The sequence below is a fragment of the Esox lucius genome, chromosome 24 (assembly GCF_011004845.1).
Source record: "Esox lucius isolate fEsoLuc1 chromosome 24, fEsoLuc1.pri, whole genome shotgun sequence".
Taxonomy (NCBI): domain Eukaryota; kingdom Metazoa; phylum Chordata; class Actinopteri; order Esociformes; family Esocidae; genus Esox; species Esox lucius.
The window spans coordinates 17,895,060-17,915,546 of record NC_047592.1 but is presented as its reverse complement, the minus strand read 5'-3'; the positions used below and the strand labels follow the sequence as shown (position 1 = coordinate 17,915,546).

Sequence of the window (20,487 nt, the reverse complement as noted above, 5' to 3'; positions counted from 1 at the left end):
TACAATAAACTACAGTTTGTCAAATGTCACTGGGACTTTCAATGGAGCAGATCAGATGACACCAAAATAGAGATTTCCAATGGTCAGATGAGACCAAAGAAAAAACCCCAGTGGTGGGTTTGGCACAGACAGGAAGACAGCCATGTGGAAGAGTACTTAATCACCACTGTGAAGTATGGTAGTGGATCTTTGATGTTGTGGGGATGTTTTCTTCCAAAAGACCAGGGCAACTTGTTAAGATACATGATACTGTATCAAGGATTCCATAAAGTACTATCAGGTATTAAATCAAAACCTGACTGGCTCTGCCAGGCAGCTTGAAATTAGGTTGTGGTTGGATATTCCAGCAAGACACCTCAAAATCAACACAAAAATTGTTCACTGACCACGGAATCTGAGTTTTGCAATGGCCCTCCCTGTCCACGACTTAAGCCTTGAAGAAAACGAGTTCAAGAAGAGTCCAAAAGCGTGGAACTCAGAATCTGAAGGAGCTGGAGAGATTCTCAATGTTGGTCTCAGATCCCTTGCCCTGTCTTCTCTAACCTCATTAAGCATTATAGAAGAAGACTAAGAGTTGTTACCTTGGCAAACTCAGGCTATTAAATGAAAGGGTGCCAATACTTTCGTCCACATTTTTTTGTTTGAGAAACATTATTTTATGATAAGAATGGATTTTTTCAACCCAACTAGACCCAGATGTTCAGAGAAGAGACTGTTATTCAAGAGATGTGACATACAGGGACGAGACACTTAGTATAACTATTATAAGAATGGCCTGAATACAGAATCAGTCCTCCACATTTCATACTGGGTCATATACCTGTATGGGTGTAAAGGGAAACAAGGAATCCAGAACCAGTGATGTAGTACAACTGACCGTGTCATGTAAGGATATTTATATTTACGCATCACAGTGGCAAACTAGAATACTTTTTAAGATTGACTGTTGGAAACCTGTTCTCTGTCTCATCACAGATCGACCCAAGGCTGTCCTGAGTATCTCTCCTCAGTGGATGAACACTGGAGACTCAGTGACTCTGAACTGTGAAGTTAAACAGTCATCTACAGGCTGGAGGTTCTCCTGGTACAAGACTGTTCCCTACAGAGCTGGGTTACCCTCTCTATTGGACAAGTCCTACTCTGTAGAGCCCCTATCTGGATATGGGACTACTGAAGAGTCTTACACTCTGAGTCCTGCTGGTCCTACTGACACAGGAGGATATGTGTGTAGAGCTGGGAGAGGAGACCCAGCCTATTACACAGACTACAGTGAACCTCAGTTTCTCTGGTTAGGAGGTAGGTACATTAAGACTGAATTGAATCATATTAAAGGTATTCTGATGTGTATGACGTATAACTAAATATTTATCTCTTTCTTTTTTTCTTTCAGATCAGATAATTTGTATATAATATGACTATAGTTGTGTCTCTTTCTCTTCGTTCAGATCTGCCGTTTTCAGTGTCTCTCAGAATAAGTCCCAACAGAACTCAACACTTTACATCAAAGTCTCTCTCACTGATCTGTGATCTGAAGGGAAACTCTACTGGATGGAGACTGATGAGATACACAGAGACAGGAGTGGAGTCAGGGTGTTCCCCTAACTGGGGATCAATAACAGTGTCCACATGTACCATCACCTCCACAGACACAGGGGACAGTGGAGTGTACTGGTGTGAGTCTGGATCAGGACAGTACAGTAATGCTGTCAACATCACAGTGTCTGGTAGGTCCATGAGGCAGTCGTTTTATTATTCCAATATGAGATATTATGTATAATTCTTGAAGTGAATGATGGTATTCAATGCAGTAGGTGCTCTTGAGACATTCATATGTATGATCTGTGATGATTCCAGATATACAGCATTTTTTTATATTATGTTACACAGGTGGTGATGTGATCCTGGAGAGCCCTGCCCATCCTGTGACTGAAGGAGACTCTGTGACTCTTTGCTGTATGTATAGAAATCAACCACACACTAACCCCAAGGCTGATTTCTACAAAGATGGAGTACTCATCATCAATGAGGCCAGAGGAGAGATGACCATCCCTACAGTATCTAAGTCAGATGAAGGTTCCTATTCGTGTCAATCGGATGAAGTCGAATCACCTGGAAGCTGGGTGACCATCAGAGGTTTGAAAACAATTAATGATCACAGTAGTCATTGATTTGTAATGTAGTGTTTACATTATGATCACAGTACCATTACATCAGGGGTAGTCATTGATTTGTAATGTACTGTTTACATTATGATCACAGTACCTTTACATCAGGGGTAGTCAGTGATTTGTAATGCAGTGTTAACATTAAATTATGATCTCAGTACTTTTACATCAGTAGTAGTCCTGTTTTCAGGTCTCTCTAAAGAAGCACCCAGAAAATTGCAGCTCATTCAAAACACAGCTGCTCAAAGTAAAAAAAATCTAAGCTGAACACGTTACACCATTTCTTAGTTTTCTGAACCGGCTCCTTGTATCTCATAGAATTGATTTTAAGATACTGCTACTCATCTATAAATTACTGAATTCATCAGGGCCAAGTGACATCTCAGAATTCTTCTTTCAGTATGAACCCTCTAAGACTCCTCATGTCATCAGTGTCTGGTCTGCTAACAGTTCCCAGAGTAAACACTAAGGCTGGTGAGGTTGCGTTTACTCATTATGTTGTGCAGAGTTGGAACAAACTGCCTGAAAATCTTAGACATTCTCCAACATTGATCACTTCCAAATCTAGGCTAAAAACCTGTTTTCTTCTGTCTTTTATTAATCTTTTTATAATATTTTAATCATATTAAATGTGATGTTTTTATTTGCATGCTTAGTCTTTTATGCTAATTTTATTTATGTTATTTCAATTACTTTTTCGAAAGTAAAGCACTTTGAATTGCCCTGTATATGAAATTATGTCATGAACTCAAACATGACTTAAATCAGTGGTAGTGTCACCTTTGTAGGAGGCAGGACACAGGCACAGAGGTACATTAAAACATCACGTGCATTAAAACACCAATCACAATGATGAGACTAAACATAGAAACAGGAAAATTAGAACCAAAACCCACAGAACTGTAATGGCCCGCCATTACCGGTAGTCAGTAATTGATTAACAGGGATCGGCTCGGCAGGTTGTCCAAACTCTAATCATTTATATTTTGTATCCATCTAAAGCAGGGATGGGCAATTAATTTAGCCAAAGGGCCACATGAGAAACTGGGACTGTTGTGGAGGGCCAAACTAATAGGCTGAACTTAATTCTGCTCAATATTAATTTTATCGCTTTACAAAAAGCAGTAAATTATGTGGTTTTGATTAGCTGCTATTGGTGAGAATACATGTTATGACAAGGCTATGAAAATGTTGATTAGGTCAAATATAAAATTAAAAATAGTACATAGGGCCATTGGTAATCATGAATCTGATAGGGTGGCTATGACATGCAGAGTTCCACAGGGATCAGTTCTCGGGCCGCTTCTGTTCAATCTCTATATACTACATCTGGGCCAAATTCTACAGAACAACAGCATTAACTACCACAGCCATGCCGATGATATTCAAATACATATGGCTCTCCAACTGTATGACAACAGCTCAATAGACTCTCTGTGTCACTGTATAGAGCACATAAATACCTGAATGAACCAAAATCGTCTACAATTAAACCAAGATAAAACAGAGATTGTGTTTGACAACAAAAATAAAAGAACAACTATTAGTAAAGCGCCTTTCTTGGGCATGAAGAAGTGCACTGAAGTCTGGCTGAATGTCTGAGGTGGTTGAATATTCTGGCTGAATGTCTGAGGTGGTTGAATATTCTGGCTGAATGTCTGAGGTGGTTGAATATTCTGGCTGAATGTCTGAGGTGGAAGGACAGCTGACAGGTGATCATCAGTGAGACAGGATCTGCATCTGGATTTGTCTAACTTCATCACTGAGAACGTTTGTTCATGTATTTAGGCAGAGCCAAAGAAAACTAACATCTGAGCATGCCTCCTCATGTCTGGAAGGTTCTCCTCTTTGAGAGAAAAGTAAAAACGCAGAAGTGATACTGACTTATGTGCTCTACCAGTGGTGTATCAGACCGCAGGTCAATGAGTTCCAGCTGAACATCACTGAGTGTAATTCACACTCCAGGGAAAGGGAGAAAAATATTTGCACTTCATTCTTAACTTTTCAGTCTTGAAATCATCTTGAAAACTCAACATGCAGTGCTCCTAGCATGGATGAGTAAGTGCTGAGGTTTTGGCTTCCTTTGGTGTTGGCAAGTGGGCGAGAATGTTGTCCTGTATTTGGCTTGAAAGAAACAGCAAATTTCTCATGAAAGCCTTCACCAAAGCAGTACATTTCATATACAAAAAGGCCCTTGCATTGTGTGACCAGGTTGGGCTAATCTATTTTTCCTATCGACAACGCCACCTAGAATTAACAAGAGCTCTAGGAACTCAACCAAAAGTTACAATAACTTCTCATCAGACTACAAACTATGCTCAGGTTCGTTTGGAGGGAGGAGCAGTATATAAAGTATTCCAAAGGCGAAGCTATACTTTAATCAATATTTTATTTCACCACAATTTCAATAGGTATTTACATTAACAATAAATTACATTACAATACTTAAAACATCGAGCAATAAAATATATATATGAAAAACCATATCTATGCAAATGTCCCAGTCCCTGAGATGCAGCGTACACCGGCGACCAGCCGAGCAATCCGCTCCTTTCCACCGGAGTTCGGCCTTCGTCTAAACTGGCAGGAAAGGACTCTGTCCGGGTCACAGGCAGTAGTAGCCCATTCCCCGGGGTGCGCACGTCGAGCCTTATGGGTATACGGGATCCTGCGTGGATCCTCTGGCTCGTAGATCTTGTGTCTCGCGTAGTAATTTCTTCCACCGCTTCAAGCTGGCTCCGGTAGTCTTCTGCTCCTCTCCTTCTCGGTGTCCGGTCTTTATTTCCTGTTCTTATTCTACAGTCCAATCAATAGCCTCATTGTACAGGTCGAAGTTCACGGGTTGTTAACCAATTAACAAATAGAAAAATAACACAAAAGCACTACAACCAAAACACCAATCACAACACTAAACCACACACAATATCCAAATCAAAATCACAGTAGATCAAGTCACAAACATAATCAAAATACATGCACAATTAATATCCAACCCGTGACAATTGCAGTTTGGTATTTGGCTCATTCCTTAATGTGGTTGCCTATGTCACAATGTTCAGTCTCATGCTCCTCCAAAAGTGAAACAAACTGTGATTCAATGCTCTTGCCCTGATAAAAATGTTTGAGTTAATAATAACATTGGTAATTTTTAGCACAGGCTTACTCAACACCTCGTGATGTATAATACAATAAAAAAATACCTATTTCTGTTCAGGGTTAATTTCAGTCACTTTAGGACGCACCTGTTGTCTCTTAGTCATTAGTTCAGTATACAGTATATTGGTTCTGTTTGTCACAGTGTGGCACGGATTATTGTTTCATGTCCGAACGTAAGGTGGTTTTCCAGATAAAGTTTTGAACCGTTTTTCTCGTGTTTTGTCTCCTTTTTTCCACTGGCTCATTTATACGCACACATTGCACTCGCACCGTCACATTATCCTGCAGCCGTTTTAAGAGTCCGACATTTTACCCCATCAGATTTCGAAAACAATCCGTTGTAACACGTGCGAGTTTGTGCCATTTCACTCCCAGCTTGTCCAAGCAGGCATTTACCTCCGTCAACAAATCACTCCCTGTTGTCGTCTCTTTCATTGGTCGAATTGCTGCCAGCTCCTCCGTAATCTTCAAGTCCTTATCCCACGTACTACGAGTACTGGGCTGTGTCGTTGACATCGCAGCTCTCATCCAAAGCCAAGCAGAAAAAGTCAACATTGCTTTTTGCAGCTGAAACTCCAGATTTCACGCAATGTTCTCGACCCTTCTTGTTACGGTTCGTCTGGAGAGGGGCACATTCTCAAATGACAATATTTTGTGTGATATCACAACTGGTCTTGACTGCGCTATCCCTGGATGTGTGAAGTTTGATGAAAAGTCCTTGATCCCCGTGTCCGCTCTGCATCAGTCAAGTTCTTGTATTTCTCTGCATGTTTAGTCACATAGTGGCGATTCAAATTTAAATCTTTAAACACCGCGATCTGTACTCCTCAAACTAAGCACGAGGCTTTATCTTAGACTTCTGTAAATAAACACTTAGAAGTCCATGTCTTGTTAAAAACTCTACATTCTGTATCAATCTTTTTTCTTTTTTTTACGTGAGCATAGATTCTTTTTAGGGGTAACAGCCAACTAGGTATCTCAGACACCTGTTCTCCAACACCTTTCTGTGAAGACGTGTAGGCACGCGCGCACATATTTAAATTGAAAAATAAATAGAGTTGCAGTTGTATTGCCTGCATGGCGTACACATATTTACATGCAATTTCTGATTGACTTACCCGAGCCGGACAGGGACTCCCAAAGGACCGGATGTGGCCCGCGGTCTCAGTGTCATATTTTATTCATTTACATGTACTTTTTTGTCTTATGGAGGTTTGCTGTTCTTTCTTCTGTCATAGGTCCTATATCCTCTACATCAGTCCTAGTAGGAGTGGTTGTGGGTCTGGTTGTTGCTGCTTTTCTGCTGACCATCTTCCTGGTCCTGCTGTGTCAATATAAAAACAACAAAGGTGATGCTTTTACTAGTGCTTTTTAGCACATGTTTACGGGAGACAATATTTCAAAACATAAATGACCTAATATAATTTGTATATTTCCCTTTACAGGTTCATGTTCTAACAGAATAGTCTGGTCAGTACACCTGTCTCTAACCTATGTTGATTCATATAGTAACATATTGACTGTTTTCATCATTGTTGTTTCTCTACATGTTGGTCCATCCGTCCCTCAAGCACCAGACTGGATCCCCAAGAGGTCCAAGGATCTACCCAGGTTCAGTCTCCTGATGTTGTGTATACAAGTCTGCAGTATGGTCAGTCTCTCAGCCCAGACCTCTAACTACAACATCATGCACTGACTTTTCACCACCCACTCTGTATTACATGTTACATTACTTTGTCTTTTGGAAAGCTAACTTTTGTCTATCCTTTGACCAACAGGTGATCCTAACATCTACCAAATTATCAATCACTCAGGCAACATTGGAAATGGTACTGTTATGTTTTTAGTTGGAATGTGTGGCAACTCAGCATGTGGTTGAGGCTGTAAAGTTTAACTAAGTCTTCCTGTATTATGTATCATTCTGTAGGTGCTTCTGCTGCTGATGGGTCAGGTGATGTGACGTATGCTAAAATTCAACGCAAGAAGTTGGATATGAAAACAGTTGACTAAACTCTAACATGCATTGATAAAGTTGTTAAAATCAATAAAATTAATCGGAACAACAAAAAATAGATTATCTCCTCTTCAGAAAAGTTAGCTAAACCAAATGAACATTTGGATGAGCTGAGCTGACACAGTTAAGGTGACACAACAGTCTCCTATTAGGCCACAGCCATGCACCCATGTGAGCAGACATTGTTCTTAGTTACCTAAATCGGAACAGTTGAGTTCCCATCAAAAACCCTACTTTCACTAATCTTAACTCTAATCCGTACCATAACCCTAACCTTAACCCTAAACTTAACCTAACCTTAATGCCTAAGCATAAGCCGTGAAACTGTTCATACCAGAAACCTAACCTTAAATCTGACTCTATGCCGAATTGTAACTGTTAAGGCCTAAAATTAACCCCTAATTATACCCCCTTGCCAAACCTTTGTCCTACATTACGACTGCAAAAAAAAATCTTTTTCAAAATTGGTACAAGAAATCATCCCCATTAGTCACTTTTTTTGGATGGAACAGTACTTAAAGCTATTATTGCATATCAAATGTTTTCTTAGCAAAACAAACTTCTCATGTAATCTGTTGTTTTATTCAGTAACGTGGTGATGATAGTGGATGTTATCTGCGGACACAGCCAATGTATATTTGGTATTGGTTATTGTATGGTTGTAAATGTGATGAAATATATAGAATCTTTGATTTAATACGTCTGTCCTTCAGGTGACTGATCAAAATGTTCTGTATCATTTGCAAACCATAGCTTCATTGTTTTTTGACAGTAAATGGACATTGTCAGCATCCATCTCCTTTAGTCAGCCTTCCTTTACATTTGATTTAGTTATTGTGTTTCCCAGTGTGTGAGTAAAAGGGTTAGTCTGAGAAATTAAAATAAGTCTATACTGTATATCAGTTTATATATCATACAATAAAGCATTTCTAAGGTTTTGTCCTACACCACTCCCACTGGTTCACTTAATCTCTGATATTATACACAGAAACATGGTTCACTACTGGAGAAGAGTCCAGAAACAGCTGTCGATGTCACCCCATTGAGCTCCCAGTCACAAAGTTAGATTTTTGGCCCCCAATCTAGCTCCACTCATTATGAAATGAATTGTTGTTAATTGTGAGGCCCGGCTTTGAATACTGCTAGTGGATTAGCCCAGGGGTGCAGTGGAATCAGACAGCAGCTTTTGGTTTTGGGGGGGTTGATAATTGAATATGTGTACCTATGAGCTTGCTCAAGATAAAAGAAGCAGAGCGGCACTGGATGTACTTTGACAATGACTGTCCCTACAATGACTGTCCTGACTCCACTTCTAACTGCTGGAATAAGGCAGGGGCTTAATCACAGTTATAACATCACAAATTTGGGAGAATAACAGGATAAAAGTGAAAAAAAAGATATAAATATATTTTATAATCCCAGCATCATCACAGAAACATACTCATTGTATAATCCTTTCTCTTCTAAACTTTTTCTTTCTGTCTAGATTTTTCAACACAATATTTATTTTGGTTGGTTGGGAAGTTTGTTTTCATTTTTGTTTTGATGGTTATAACATAATCACATCATCTTTTTAGTTTAGTTTGTCCATGATCTCCAGCCTTATGTTACAATTGCAAGAGTAAGGAAAGTACACATTTCAGTTCCTCAATCAAAAAGCACCACAGAGTCTTCTGTTGAGAGACTGGTGACTTTGATGCAAGAGCCACCCATTTACAAAACTACTAATATTGTGGTTATGCACAGAATTATGTAACTTAGGAAATGGAATGCCTTACACAACACTTTGTAAAGCATCACAGAAGCCCGAGACCCAAGATGTTGCTCCACAATCAAATGCATTATGAAACAACTGCTCGTTCATTCAGTATGACAAACCTTTCTGCTCATAGACTTGAAGCATTCAGGTACTTTTCAGGTGATTGTCTTTATTCATTCCATATATCAAATAATTACCAGAATTTAAATAGGGCATGCCCTTTACAGTCAACTAACGCACTTCAAATCCACTAGTTCCTCCATAGGCCATGTTTATAAGAATAACCTTGTGCAGATCCTGGGTTTTGGCAAACTCTTGTGCAGATCCTGGGTTTTGGCAAACAGATTTTTTTGTTGATAAGGTTAATAACTTGTGCGGGTAGTAAAAAGAAAGCGATAGTACATGAAATGGTGTAACAATTCTTTTATCAGCTAAAGTGTGTTGTGAAGATCAAACAAACGCAGACTTTAAAGCATGACCAAACAACGGCATAGGTTGTATTGTATATTGGGGTGGGTCAGGGTCAATGGATCCCAGGATTTTCAGTCTTTCCCCCCGAGGATCACATTGACCTGTTTGTAATATTGGGGGGGGGGTCATGGCCCATCCACCCTCCCTAATTCTACACCCCATGACCAACTGTCAAGCCCATTTCCCAGTAATCAAATTCCAAGGATCATCACCCCTTCTTCATTTCTTTAAGGGTCAGCATAAGTTCTACCCGCGTGGCTAAACACTCTGGATTCACATCCAAATCATACATTATGGAACTGTTTGTTGATACAGATGAAGCCTAGTTTTAATCACACTTCCAATTAACCTCAATGATTACGCTTCTTAGTCCAAGACCAGATCTAATCTGTAACTGGGAAAGTGCCAAACAATGCCTTACCTTGCCCAGGTTATAAGCAAAACATTCTGATTTATCAGGATTACGTTTTTGCTGCACGACTCTCACAGATTCTTTTACATGGTATGTTACATATATAGTCAAACCAACATTGCATTTGATCTAAACATCTTCGACCCATTCGGGCACAGTGTTCCATTAGCAACCAGTTATTTGGTTCTGGTTTGTCACTATTCTCTGTTCCATTGCGTGGGTCCCAGAACCTAGAACAGAGGAGATACATAATTACTCTATATTGTATGTATGTCTGTATGTATCTATAGAAGAAAACACATTAGTTATAAAACAATACAGTCCATTATTCTGTGTTTCAATGAGTATGTGTGTTAGTTACTGTGTCGAAGTGTGCAAATGCTTTTGAGTGTAAAACTGTGTGTATAGTGTGTGTGGGTGATTATTTTATGAGAACTAGAAGTTGATACATGAATAGTAAACCAACAACAAATCTGACAAGTGAGGACCAATTGCCAGTACTCAAAAAACTGTCTGTTTTATGCTTATAGTGTTAGTGTTAAAATAAGGGTTAGGTGTAGAGTTTCAAAGTTAGGGAAATAGGCTTAAAAACTGCAAGTCTTTTTATTCATCAAATGCACCGAATAACAGTCATTCTGAACAATGAAATTCTTGGGACATGGCACACAGCATCTATGCAGTAAGAATTAAGAAATATATAAAGCAAAAATATACATACAAAATTTAAACTAGCAGCAATTTTAAAGAGTGTAGAATGGGGAATATGAACAGTATGGGTGGGAGTGTCGAATATTATTTATATTTAAATTATATTATTGAAAATGATCTATATATCTATCTATCTATCTATCTATATATATATATATATATATATATATATATGAATATATATTATTTAAGTGTAATATGCCAATGAATAGTACATACAAATAATCTGATGTACATTGAATGTACACAGAAAGACATAAATTTTCATGCCCCATGGCAAGTTGTATAGAAATGAAGGAAATCGCATCGCATCGCATCGCATCATCTTCCGCTTATCCGGGGCCGGGTCGCGGGGGCAGCAGTCTAAGCAGGGATGCCCAGACTTCCCTCTCCCCAGACACTTCCTCCAGCTCTTCCGGGGGGACACCGAGGCGTTCCCAGGCCAGCCGGGAGACATAGTCCCTCCAGCGTGTCCTAGGTCTTCCCCGGGGTCTCTTCCCGGTGGGACGGGACCGGAACACCTTCCCAGGAAGGCGTTGCGGAGGCATCCGAAACAAATGCCCAAGCCACCTCAGCTGACCCCTCTCGATGTGGAGGAGCAGCGGCTCTACTCTGAGCTCCTCCCGGGTGACCGAGCTTCTCACCCTATCTCTAAGGGATCGCCCAGCCACCCTGCGGAGAAAGCTCATTTCGGCCGCCTGTATCCGGGATCTTGTCCTTTCGGTCATGACCCAAAGCTCATGACCATAGGTGAGAGTAGGAACGTAGATTGACCGGTAAATCGAGAGCTTCGCCTTGCGGCTCAGCTCTTTCTTCACCACGACAGACCGATACATCGACCGCATTACTGCAGAAGCTGCACCGATCCGTCTGTCAATCTCCCGTTCCATCCTTCCCTCACTCGTGAACAGGACCCCTAGATACTTAAACTCCTCCACTTGAGGCAGGCACTCTCCACCAACCTGAAGTGGGCAAGCCACCCTTTTCCGACTGAGGACCATGGCCTCGGATTTGGAGGCACTGATTTTCATCCCCACCGCTTCACACTCGGCTGCAAACCGTCCAAGTGCATGCTGAAGGTCCTGGCTTGAAGGGGCCAACACGACAACATCATCCGCAAAGAGCAGAGACGAAATCATGTGGTCCCCAAACCTGACACCCTCCGGCCCCTGGCTGCGCCTAGAAATTCTGTCCATAAAAATTACGAACAGAACCGGTGACAAAGGGCAGCCCTGCCGGAGTCCAACATGCACAGGGAACAAGTCTGACTTACTGCCGGCAATGCGGACCAAGCTCCTGCTTCGGTCGTACAGGGACCTGACAGCCCTTAGCAAAGGACCCAGGACCCCATATTCCCGAAGCACTCTCCACAGGATGCCGCGAGGGACACAGTCGAATGCCTTCTCCAAATCCACAAAACACATGTGGACTGGTTGGGCAAACTCCCATGAACCCTCCATCACCCCGTAGAGGGTATAGAGTTGGTCCAGTGTTCCACGGCCTGGACGAAAACCACACTGTTCCTCCTGAATCCGAGGTTCTACTATCGGCCGTATTCTCCTCTCCAGAACCCTGGCATAGACTTTCCCGGGGAGGCTGAGAAGTGTGATCCCCCTATAGTTGGAACACACCCTCCGGTCCCCCTTCTTATAAAGAGGGACCACCACCCCGGTCTGCCATCCCAGAGGCACTGTCCCCGACTGCCACGCGATGTTGCACAGGCAACATGAAGGAAATGAACTTAAAAAAAATAAAGGCAATTGTTTACCACAAAATGGATGTCCCATGTCAAATCTTAACTAGGGCCCAAAGAGGCTAAAACCAACTGTCTCTTCATGTGTGTGGTTGAGGGTGTGTTTGTGAACCGGTATATAGATATATATATACATTTTTTGAACCCCAGAAATTATGGTCTTTATTTTTTTATAAAATATATATATTAAAATAACTACAAATCCTTATCTAAATACAGGACACAAAGAAAAATAATTTGATGTGTGCAAAAATGTGTGAACCCCTTCATTCAATAGCTTGAGGCACCTCGATTTGCAACAAGAACTTGGAGTAAAGATTTGTTATAGCCACTACTCAATATCTGATATATTTTTTGACAGAGTTTTGCCCACTCCCAGTACACAGTCACACACAAGTGAGATTTAAGGGGTGTCTGGCATGTACTGCCTGCTGCAGGTCCTGCCAAAGCATCTTGATTAGATTAAGGTCAGAATTTTGACTTGGCCAATCCAAAACATAAATCTTCTTTCTCCTGAGACATTCTTTGGGAACTTTGCTTGAATGCTTTGAGTCATATTCTCGTTGAAGTACCCATGTTTCGGCCCAGCTTTAGCTCCTTAACTGATGGCTTGACGTTCTGTTCAAGAATCCAACATGTTTGGTTTCGCCAAACATTGTCTTTGATTGTGACCATTAAGGTAAATTGTGGACTCATCTGTCCAGTGAATACACTTCCAGAAACTCCAGGCTTGTCCTAGTGGTGTATGGCAAAGATGGTCAGTTTGGTTCTTTTTTGACAGCTTCTGAGGCTTCTTCCTAGCAGCCTTTTCATGAATGGCATAGTCATTCACAGTCATGTGAATTGCAGCAAGGGATGTCCGCAAATCTCCAGATATTATGTTTGGGTTGGCATTTACCTGATTTTTCTTGTGGCTCTTCGTTATATTTTGGAATGGTGTTTACTTTTAGGCTGAATTGATGTCATGTTACAGTTTTTTCTGAATGCTTTGAGTGATTCTTGCAGCACAAACTCTGAAACCATTTACACTAGTAGCCAGTGCATATACCAAGTGCGCCAATGTGAACGCACATTCTCTGCTTCACACTCATTTGTCATTTTAGAACACCACTGTGAACATTGGTCTCCACATTGCTACACCATTATGCCAACTGCCTTTCCACACTGACACACGTGATACAAACTTAGAGATAATGTGTTCACACAAATCAGACCTTGAGCACTATAAATAGGCCTCAGATACACATTATCCTATCTCTAAACACCCTCCACAACAGACTAATCCCTGATGACCAGGGGCCACAACAGACTAATCCCTAATGAACAGCTCACCCACTTTTCATTGCATTCAATCTCCCCCCATTCTTTCGGTTCTTGATTCCTATTGAAGAATTATTCTCTGCACGTCGTCGGAAGGTGTATGATCACCAGCCCCACCAATGTGTGCTCCTTCTACAGGCAAATGGAGGAGGCTTGTGGAGATGTCAATCAGGAGGCGTGCCAGGTCTGGATACGGAACTCCAGGTAATACTTTCAACTCTGCCTAGCTTAAGACAACATTGCAAGTGATGTGGATTAAGTCTAATGGCCCGACCCACAAAGGTCAGATGTAGTCTCATTTATTTGTTCTTTTTCTTCTAGCACAAATGTTTTTGTTGTCTTGTACTGCACTTTTGTTGTTTGAGGAGTGTCAGAACATTTTGAGAAAAGAAAACAACTTTTCCCATCATTTGAATTGATAGTGTGTTACAGTATGTTCAGAATACACATCCATACTTGACCCATTTGGATGCCTGTGTGTATGTATGTTTACATGTATGACAAAACTGTATTGCAAACTGTTGTACCCTGAACAAAGAAAAAGCCACAAAGTTTTTCATTTAAACACTCAGTGCATAGTTGGTGCTTCGTGTGCTTATTCAATCGATGGTTTGTGTGTACAAATTCTAATTCTTTTTTAAAGAATTTGCAGATTTTTTGCTTGTGTTAGAGGTGTATAATGTTTTGCTGGTTTGGTAGAAGGTTTTGTGGTTAGTGTGTAGAGTTTTGCACAAACCGCCTATAGTTTGAAAGATAGTGCCAATGCAAATGCTCTCTATTTGTAAATTATTTGCCTCACTCTTTTTTAGATGGTTGCATAGCCTTCCCCAGATTGATTTGCTCTCACTACTCTTGAGAGCAAATCAATCGTGTCTCTATTTACCAGCCTTGCCCAAACTCTTTCCTAAAGATCTCCCTTTTAATTGGTTCATTTGGTACCCAACTCTTTTCCTGCCTGATTTAACTAACCTACTTGATTTAATAGTGAAACTTGGGGTTCACTTTTTTTCTTTTTGTAATAATTCCTTTTTAATTTTGTTTTTATTACATGCATGATTTCCTTTAAACAAATACATGGAATTGGTAACTATAAACATGTTACGTAAGGTTCGGAATAAATAAAGATTTCATGGTGAAAAATAATCTATAGTTGCACAAGGGGTTCATATACTTTCTAGCAGCAATGTATATATAAATACTGCATTAATTAACCTTTAACATGTCCTTACATTATGTTGTCATTAAGGGTTGTATTGTCCATCCAGACCCAAACTCCCTCCACCTCAATGTCTGTCATTCCAATCCAGTAAGTGTTCTCAACAAAATTGTTTCCCACTTTCTTTCTAATGAAGTCCTATGGAGGAGAGAAGGATAATGTAGAGAAACAATGGGCAGAATCTCATCGGAAAATATCAAACTCTTTAAACCTACATTACACCATACCTGCTCCTGCCAACTCTCTATAATAACCAGGTGTCCTCCATCATGGATACAGGCATATTGACTCTGTTCCCAGGTCAGTTTGTCATCAGAGAAGTGGTAGCATGATCCATTGTAGAACTCCCAGCCAATAGCGCATCCTGTAGCTTGAAGATAGAGGGGAAGAAACAAATGTACTGTTTTGACTTATTCTGTGGATCATTAAAGCTTGATACATTTTTTCATCACAGTTGTCATATTTTCTGGACAAAAACCCCACTGATGAAAGATTATAAATTATGCTTTGAATCTGAAGGAAAATGAAGACCAAAGAGCATTATATCGAAGTAAGAGATGAAGTAATACGAATGCATGGATTATGAAAAGGGTGAAAAATAATATCCAAAAGTTTGGATATAACTGCGAGCACAGTTACAGTTCTGCTCATAAGTTTGCATACATTGGCAGAAATTGTGAAAATCAGGCATTGATTTAAAAAATATATGACTGATCATGCAAAAATGTTTTATTTCATTTAAAGATAGTGATCATATGAACCCATTTATTATCACATAGTTGTTTGGCTCCTTTTTAATTCATAATGATAACAGAAATCACCCAAATGGCCCTGATAAAAAGTTTACATACCCTTGAATGTTTGGCCTTGTAACAGGCACACGCAGGTGAAATGCCAGACCACACCTTGACACGCCTCACAGCTTCTGACACACAGTAATTTGGAGTGGCAAGACTAAAATTGAGCTTTAGGGTCACAACCATAAGCGCTGTTTGGTGAGGGGTCAACAAGGCCTATAGTGAACAGAATACCATCCCCACTGCGAAGCATGGAGGTGGCTCACAGATGTTTTGGGGGTGTCTGAGCTCTAAAGGCAAGATGAATGCAGCATGTTATCAGAAAATATTGGCAGACAATTTGCAATCTTCTGTACGAAAGCTGCACATGGGACACTCTTAGACTTTCCAGCATGACAATGACCCGAAGCACAAGGCCAAGTTGACCCTTCAGTGGTTAGTTTTTTCTTTGTTGCCATGTTTTATTTTATAATTGTGCCATTCTGGTATGGTAATCCCATAAGAAATAATAGACATGGGTTTTGCCAGCTCACTCATGTTTTCTTTGCAAACACATACACTCACCTAAAGGATTATTAGGAACTCCATACTAATACTGTGTTTGACCCCCTTTCGCCTTCAGAACTGCCTTAATTCTATGTGGCATTCAACAAGGTGCTGAAAGCATTCTTTAGAAATGTTGGCCCATATTGATAGGATAGCATCTTGCAGTTGATGGAGATTTGTGGGATGCACATCCAGGGCACGAAGCTCCCGTTCCACCACATCCCAAAGATGCTCTATTGGGTTGAGATCTGGTGACTGTGGGGTCCATTTCAGTACAGTGAACTCATTGTCATGTTCAAGAAACCCATTTGAAATGATTCGAGCTTTGTGACATGGTGCATTATCCTGCTGGAAGTAGCCATCAGAGGATGGGTACATGGTGGTCATAAAGGGATGGACATGGTCAGAAACAATGCTCAGGTAGGCCGTGGCATTTAAACGATGCCCAATTGGCACTAAGGGGCCTAAAGTGTGCCAAGAAAACATCCCCCACACCATTACACCACCACCACCAGCCTGCACAGTGGTAACAGGGCATGATGGATCCATGTTCTCATTCTGTTTACACCAAATTCTGACTCTACCATCTGAATGTCTCAACAGAAATCGAGACTCATCAGACCAGGCAACATTCTTCCAGTCTTCAACTGTCCTATTTTGGTGAGCTCGTGCAAATTGTAGCCTCTTTTTCCTATTTGTAGTGGAGATGAGTGGTACCCGGTGGGGTGTTCTGCTGTTGTAGCCCATCCGTCTCAAGGGTGTGCGTGTTGTGGCTTTACAAATGCTTTGCTGCATACCTCGGTTGTAATGAGTTATTTCAGTCAAACTTGCTCTTCTATCAGCTTGAATCAGTCGGCCCATTCTCCTCTGACCTCTAGCATCAACAAGGCATTTTTACCCACAGGACTGCCGCATACTGGATGGGTTAGGTTATAATAGGCTCCTGTCCACATCAGTGAGAAATAGCTCTCACTCCACCATTAGGAAGGTCGGTTGCATCAGTCAGGCTCATAGTCAGCTTCAACAGGACTCTATTTTTAAGGGCCCACCCAAACTGTTTTTTTTTACAGGGTACCTCTAACTAATACCCGAAATGTAATCTTATTAATTGAACCACTTAACTTCAATTACTCACTTTGAAAGAAGTACAATTATTGTAGAGGTTCAATTATTTTTTGTCCAGACCCTGCTACATGTTTAATACACTTAATTTATTCCAAATGCCTTGTTCCTGTAGGGAAAAAGCAGGATCTACCATGCAGTGATGGTATACACAATGTTAAAATCCTAAATTTGGGGAAACAACATAAAAGTGAAATAAAACAATTGATATTATGTATTACAGCAAAATAACAGTCTTTGTCAGGTGTGGTAAATGTATTTGTCAAGAACTTCCTCAAACATTTATGAAATGTGCAAAGACCTTTGGATCATGTGTATTCTCACCTGATAGATTGTCTGTCGTCCTGCTGGAAACAACTGGAGCAAAAATAATACAACAGGCGTGATTTGTTTTTCTTCATGCATTTCACACTATTTAGCCAACCTAAACTGTACTAGAAACCTCTGGCTTGGATATTTTGTGTTTTTCAGCAGGGTTCCAGAAGCTATGATAGATGAGTAACCAGGCCAGCAAAGTACATCAAAACTGAAGTGTTAAAAGGGTCAGAACAGTGATATAGTTCTATACTCACAGAGCACTACCCAAGCAGTAGCCAGGCAAAACAGTAGAATCCAGAGACACGCCAGTGTCACCATGGTAACACTTTGAGACCCTCCCCTTGACCCCACTTGGGGATGTGAGGGAGAGAGAGGCAGGTAGGTAGGTCAGAAACCTGGTAGGCAGGCGGTCAGGGAGTGCACTGGACACTAGATCTATTGGTAGGTCAAAGTAGTATTTCGCAATGGAGTACTATTGTATTTGGCTGTTTGTACCACAGCAAAGTTATTTGTGAGCCTGAGTTACAGTATCTCACAAAAGTGAGTACACCCCTCACATTTTTCTAAACATTTGATTATATCTTTTCATGTGACAACAGTTATTTTGAGGGGACAGCAAATGTACACTGTTATACAAGCTGTACACTCACTACTTTACATTGTTGCAAAGTGTCATTTCTTCAGTGTCACATGAAAAGATACACTCAAATATTTACAAAAATGTGAAGGGTGTACTCAATTTTGTGAGATACTGAGTGAGTTTAAACATGAGAAAGTGACAAAAAATTTTTACATATATTACGGATGGAGAGCTTCTGTATAGAAATACGACTACATTTCAAAAACAGTGTGGATATATTTAATAACATTAGACAAGAAACTGTTTTTGAAATATTACATATATATTTATACATGTGATGTTTTTCTTCCTCAGTGACTGCAATTCATTGAAAAAAGCTATGTATGGAACACAAATCTTATTTATGACATTTGTCTCTCTCATTGTCTGTGTTGACCTTATTAAATTACATTTTTCTTTGTCATTTGCTGCAATGAGACAAACATTTTATTTATTTTTTCCCCAGATTAAACTGCCAAGGAATACTAAAGGCTTTCATAAAACATTAATTCATTATATGTGACATTTTTTTATATTAACTACAATGTAATGACAAAATGTTGGGGGATAAGACCACAACATTTTCAGCACACTGTTGTCTTTATTAAAGGTGTCTTCAACCTGTTCCATATATCTGTTAAAGAGTTTGTTGTTGTGAAATGTGGAGCTACTACATCGCATTGGCTTGATTGATTTAAGGTATATCCTATCCCGTTTGATATGAATCCCAGTACAACCAGATTGATGTGTATACATTTTTAAATGTAAGCTTGCTTGATCAGGCTGGTTCATGAGGTATGTGTAGCTTTTAAATAATAAGCTCGCTTGATCAGGCTGGTTAATGAGGTATGTGTAGCTTTTAAATGTAAGCTTGCTTGATCAGGCTGGTTCATGAGGTATGTGTAGCTTTTAAATGTAAGCTTGGTTGATCAGGCTGGTTCATGAGGTATGTGTAGCTTTTAAATGTAAGCTTGCTTGATCAGGCTGGTTCATGAGGTATGTGTAGCTTTTAAATGTAAGCTTGGTTGATCAGGCTGGTTCATGAGGTATGTGTAGCTTTTAAATGTAAGCTTGCTTGATCAGGCTGGTTCAAAAGGCTAGCATTCACAACACAACAACATACAGCCTTTCTCTCATGTTTTTTGGAAAGGAAAGAAAAAGGTGCAGTGGTCTCTTAATTTTTTCTGGAGCTGTATAATATCTAACATATCTTTCCTTTAAAGTACCCCCCAAATATGTTGAGCAGATGGCTAAGGACGCCATAATATATTTTCACCCTGTACATACACATGTATATGCCTGTACAGTGTCACTTTCGCCTATGGAAAGTAGTAAATAATAAGTTCATATGGATGCAAGCAAGTTCAATTCAAATCCTTTTAAGGACTTGAATGCACTGTCAAAGTGTACAGACTAAACTGAGGACTCCCTAACGATTTCAAATGCATTTTAAAATATTCTGTTGAGATCATATTGTCATTTTAAAATGTATAAGCATGTGGAACAAATTTATTTTATCTTCCACAATAACTTTGTTGTTCGGATCCTTGTGAACCACTTAAAATGACGAGAGACTTACCTTTAAAAGCGTCACCTCTTGCCCCAGCGACTTTGTTTTGGTGACAACGGACTTGGTCATTGTAGTAGACAATTTCATCAGACATTATCACTGCTTCAAGTCGGCTCCCATAATGGGGACCAGAAGAGGAAGAAGGTCACTAGACAGCACAGACATGCGCACACACACACACACACACACACTCAAATAAGCACACATATAGTTAACCTGCTGAACATAACAGACAAACTAGAACACATTCAAAAAAACACAATAACAAAACGGAACAGATACAGCAGAACAAGCCATCACTGACATTTCAGTCCCAATGAGGAAAAAGGTTAGAATATACAGTCCCTAAAAAAGTATTGACAACCCTTAGATTTGTCTACATTATGTTGTATTATGCTGTTTTGGAAGCAAAGTATTCAGAAATCTTTGTCAATTCATATTCTGAATGTACATATTCCTATCCTTTAAATTCTTAATGTAAGTATTCCCATCCTCTATTCAGCACTTCCATAGAAGCACCTTTGGAGTGATCAGAGATTTA

At 40.1% G+C, this 20,487-nt stretch overlaps 2 protein-coding genes across 4 annotated transcripts; one reads left to right on the top strand and one right to left on the bottom strand.

Moving 5' to 3' along the window:
• The first annotated feature begins 824 nt into the window (after window positions 1-824).
• Window positions 825-2,691, top strand: LOC109615014 (obscurin-like). The gene is made up of 5 exons (XM_020043164.2): window positions 825-885; window positions 976-1,296; window positions 1,446-1,724; window positions 1,888-2,133; window positions 2,672-2,691. Exons 1-5 carry the CDS (start codon window positions 825-827, stop codon window positions 2,689-2,691), a joined length of 927 nt encoding a protein of 308 aa, XP_019898723.2.
• A 6,567-nt stretch (window positions 2,692-9,258) lies between these two features.
• Window positions 9,259-20,264, bottom strand: LOC105026769 (C-type lectin domain family 4 member E-like). 3 transcript variants are annotated; one of them, XM_010898454.5, is made up of 6 exons: window positions 19,956-20,264; window positions 18,012-18,107; window positions 17,764-17,796; window positions 15,202-15,344; window positions 14,988-15,112; window positions 9,259-10,207 (listed from the first exon to the last, which is right to left on the bottom strand). In XM_010898454.5, exons 1-6 carry the CDS (start codon window positions 20,038-20,040, stop codon window positions 10,027-10,029), a joined length of 663 nt encoding a protein of 220 aa, XP_010896756.1. In that variant the 5' UTR covers window positions 20,041-20,264; the 3' UTR covers window positions 9,259-10,026. The 3 variants fall into 3 exon arrangements, with proteins under 3 accessions (XP_010896756.1, XP_019898628.1, XP_019898629.1); XM_020043069.3 differs by having other exon boundaries at window positions 18,012-18,192; window positions 19,956-20,261; XM_020043070.3 differs by lacking the exons at window positions 17,764-17,796; window positions 18,012-18,107 and having other exon boundaries at window positions 19,956-20,262.
• Between the last annotated feature and the right edge of the window lie 223 nt (window positions 20,265-20,487).

Bases quoted from the DNA above. Each gene is read 5' to 3' on its own strand.
- LOC109615014 (XM_020043164.2), top strand. From the start codon at position 825: ATGGGTGTAAAGGGAAACAAGGAATCCAGAACCAGTGATGTAGTACAA. The intron at 1,297-1,445 runs GTAGGTACATTA...CTCTTCGTTCAG, and splicing joins TCAGTTTCTCTGGTTAGGAG to ATCTGCCGTTTTCAGTGTCT. The intron at 2,134-2,671 runs GTTTGAAAACAA...TATGTTGTGCAG, and splicing joins AAGCTGGGTGACCATCAGAG to AGTTGGAACAAACTGCCTGA.
- LOC105026769 (XM_010898454.5), bottom strand. From the start codon at position 20,040: ATGTCTGATGAAATTGTCTACTACAATGACCAAGTCCGTTGTCACCAA. The intron at 18,108-19,955 runs GTAAGTCTCTCG...CACATCCCCAAG, and splicing joins AAGAGGTGACGCTTTTAAAG to TGGGGTCAAGGGGAGGGTCT. The intron at 15,345-17,763 runs GTGAGAATACAC...TCTATCTTCAAG, and splicing joins GACGACAGACAATCTATCAG to CTACAGGATGCGCTATTGGC.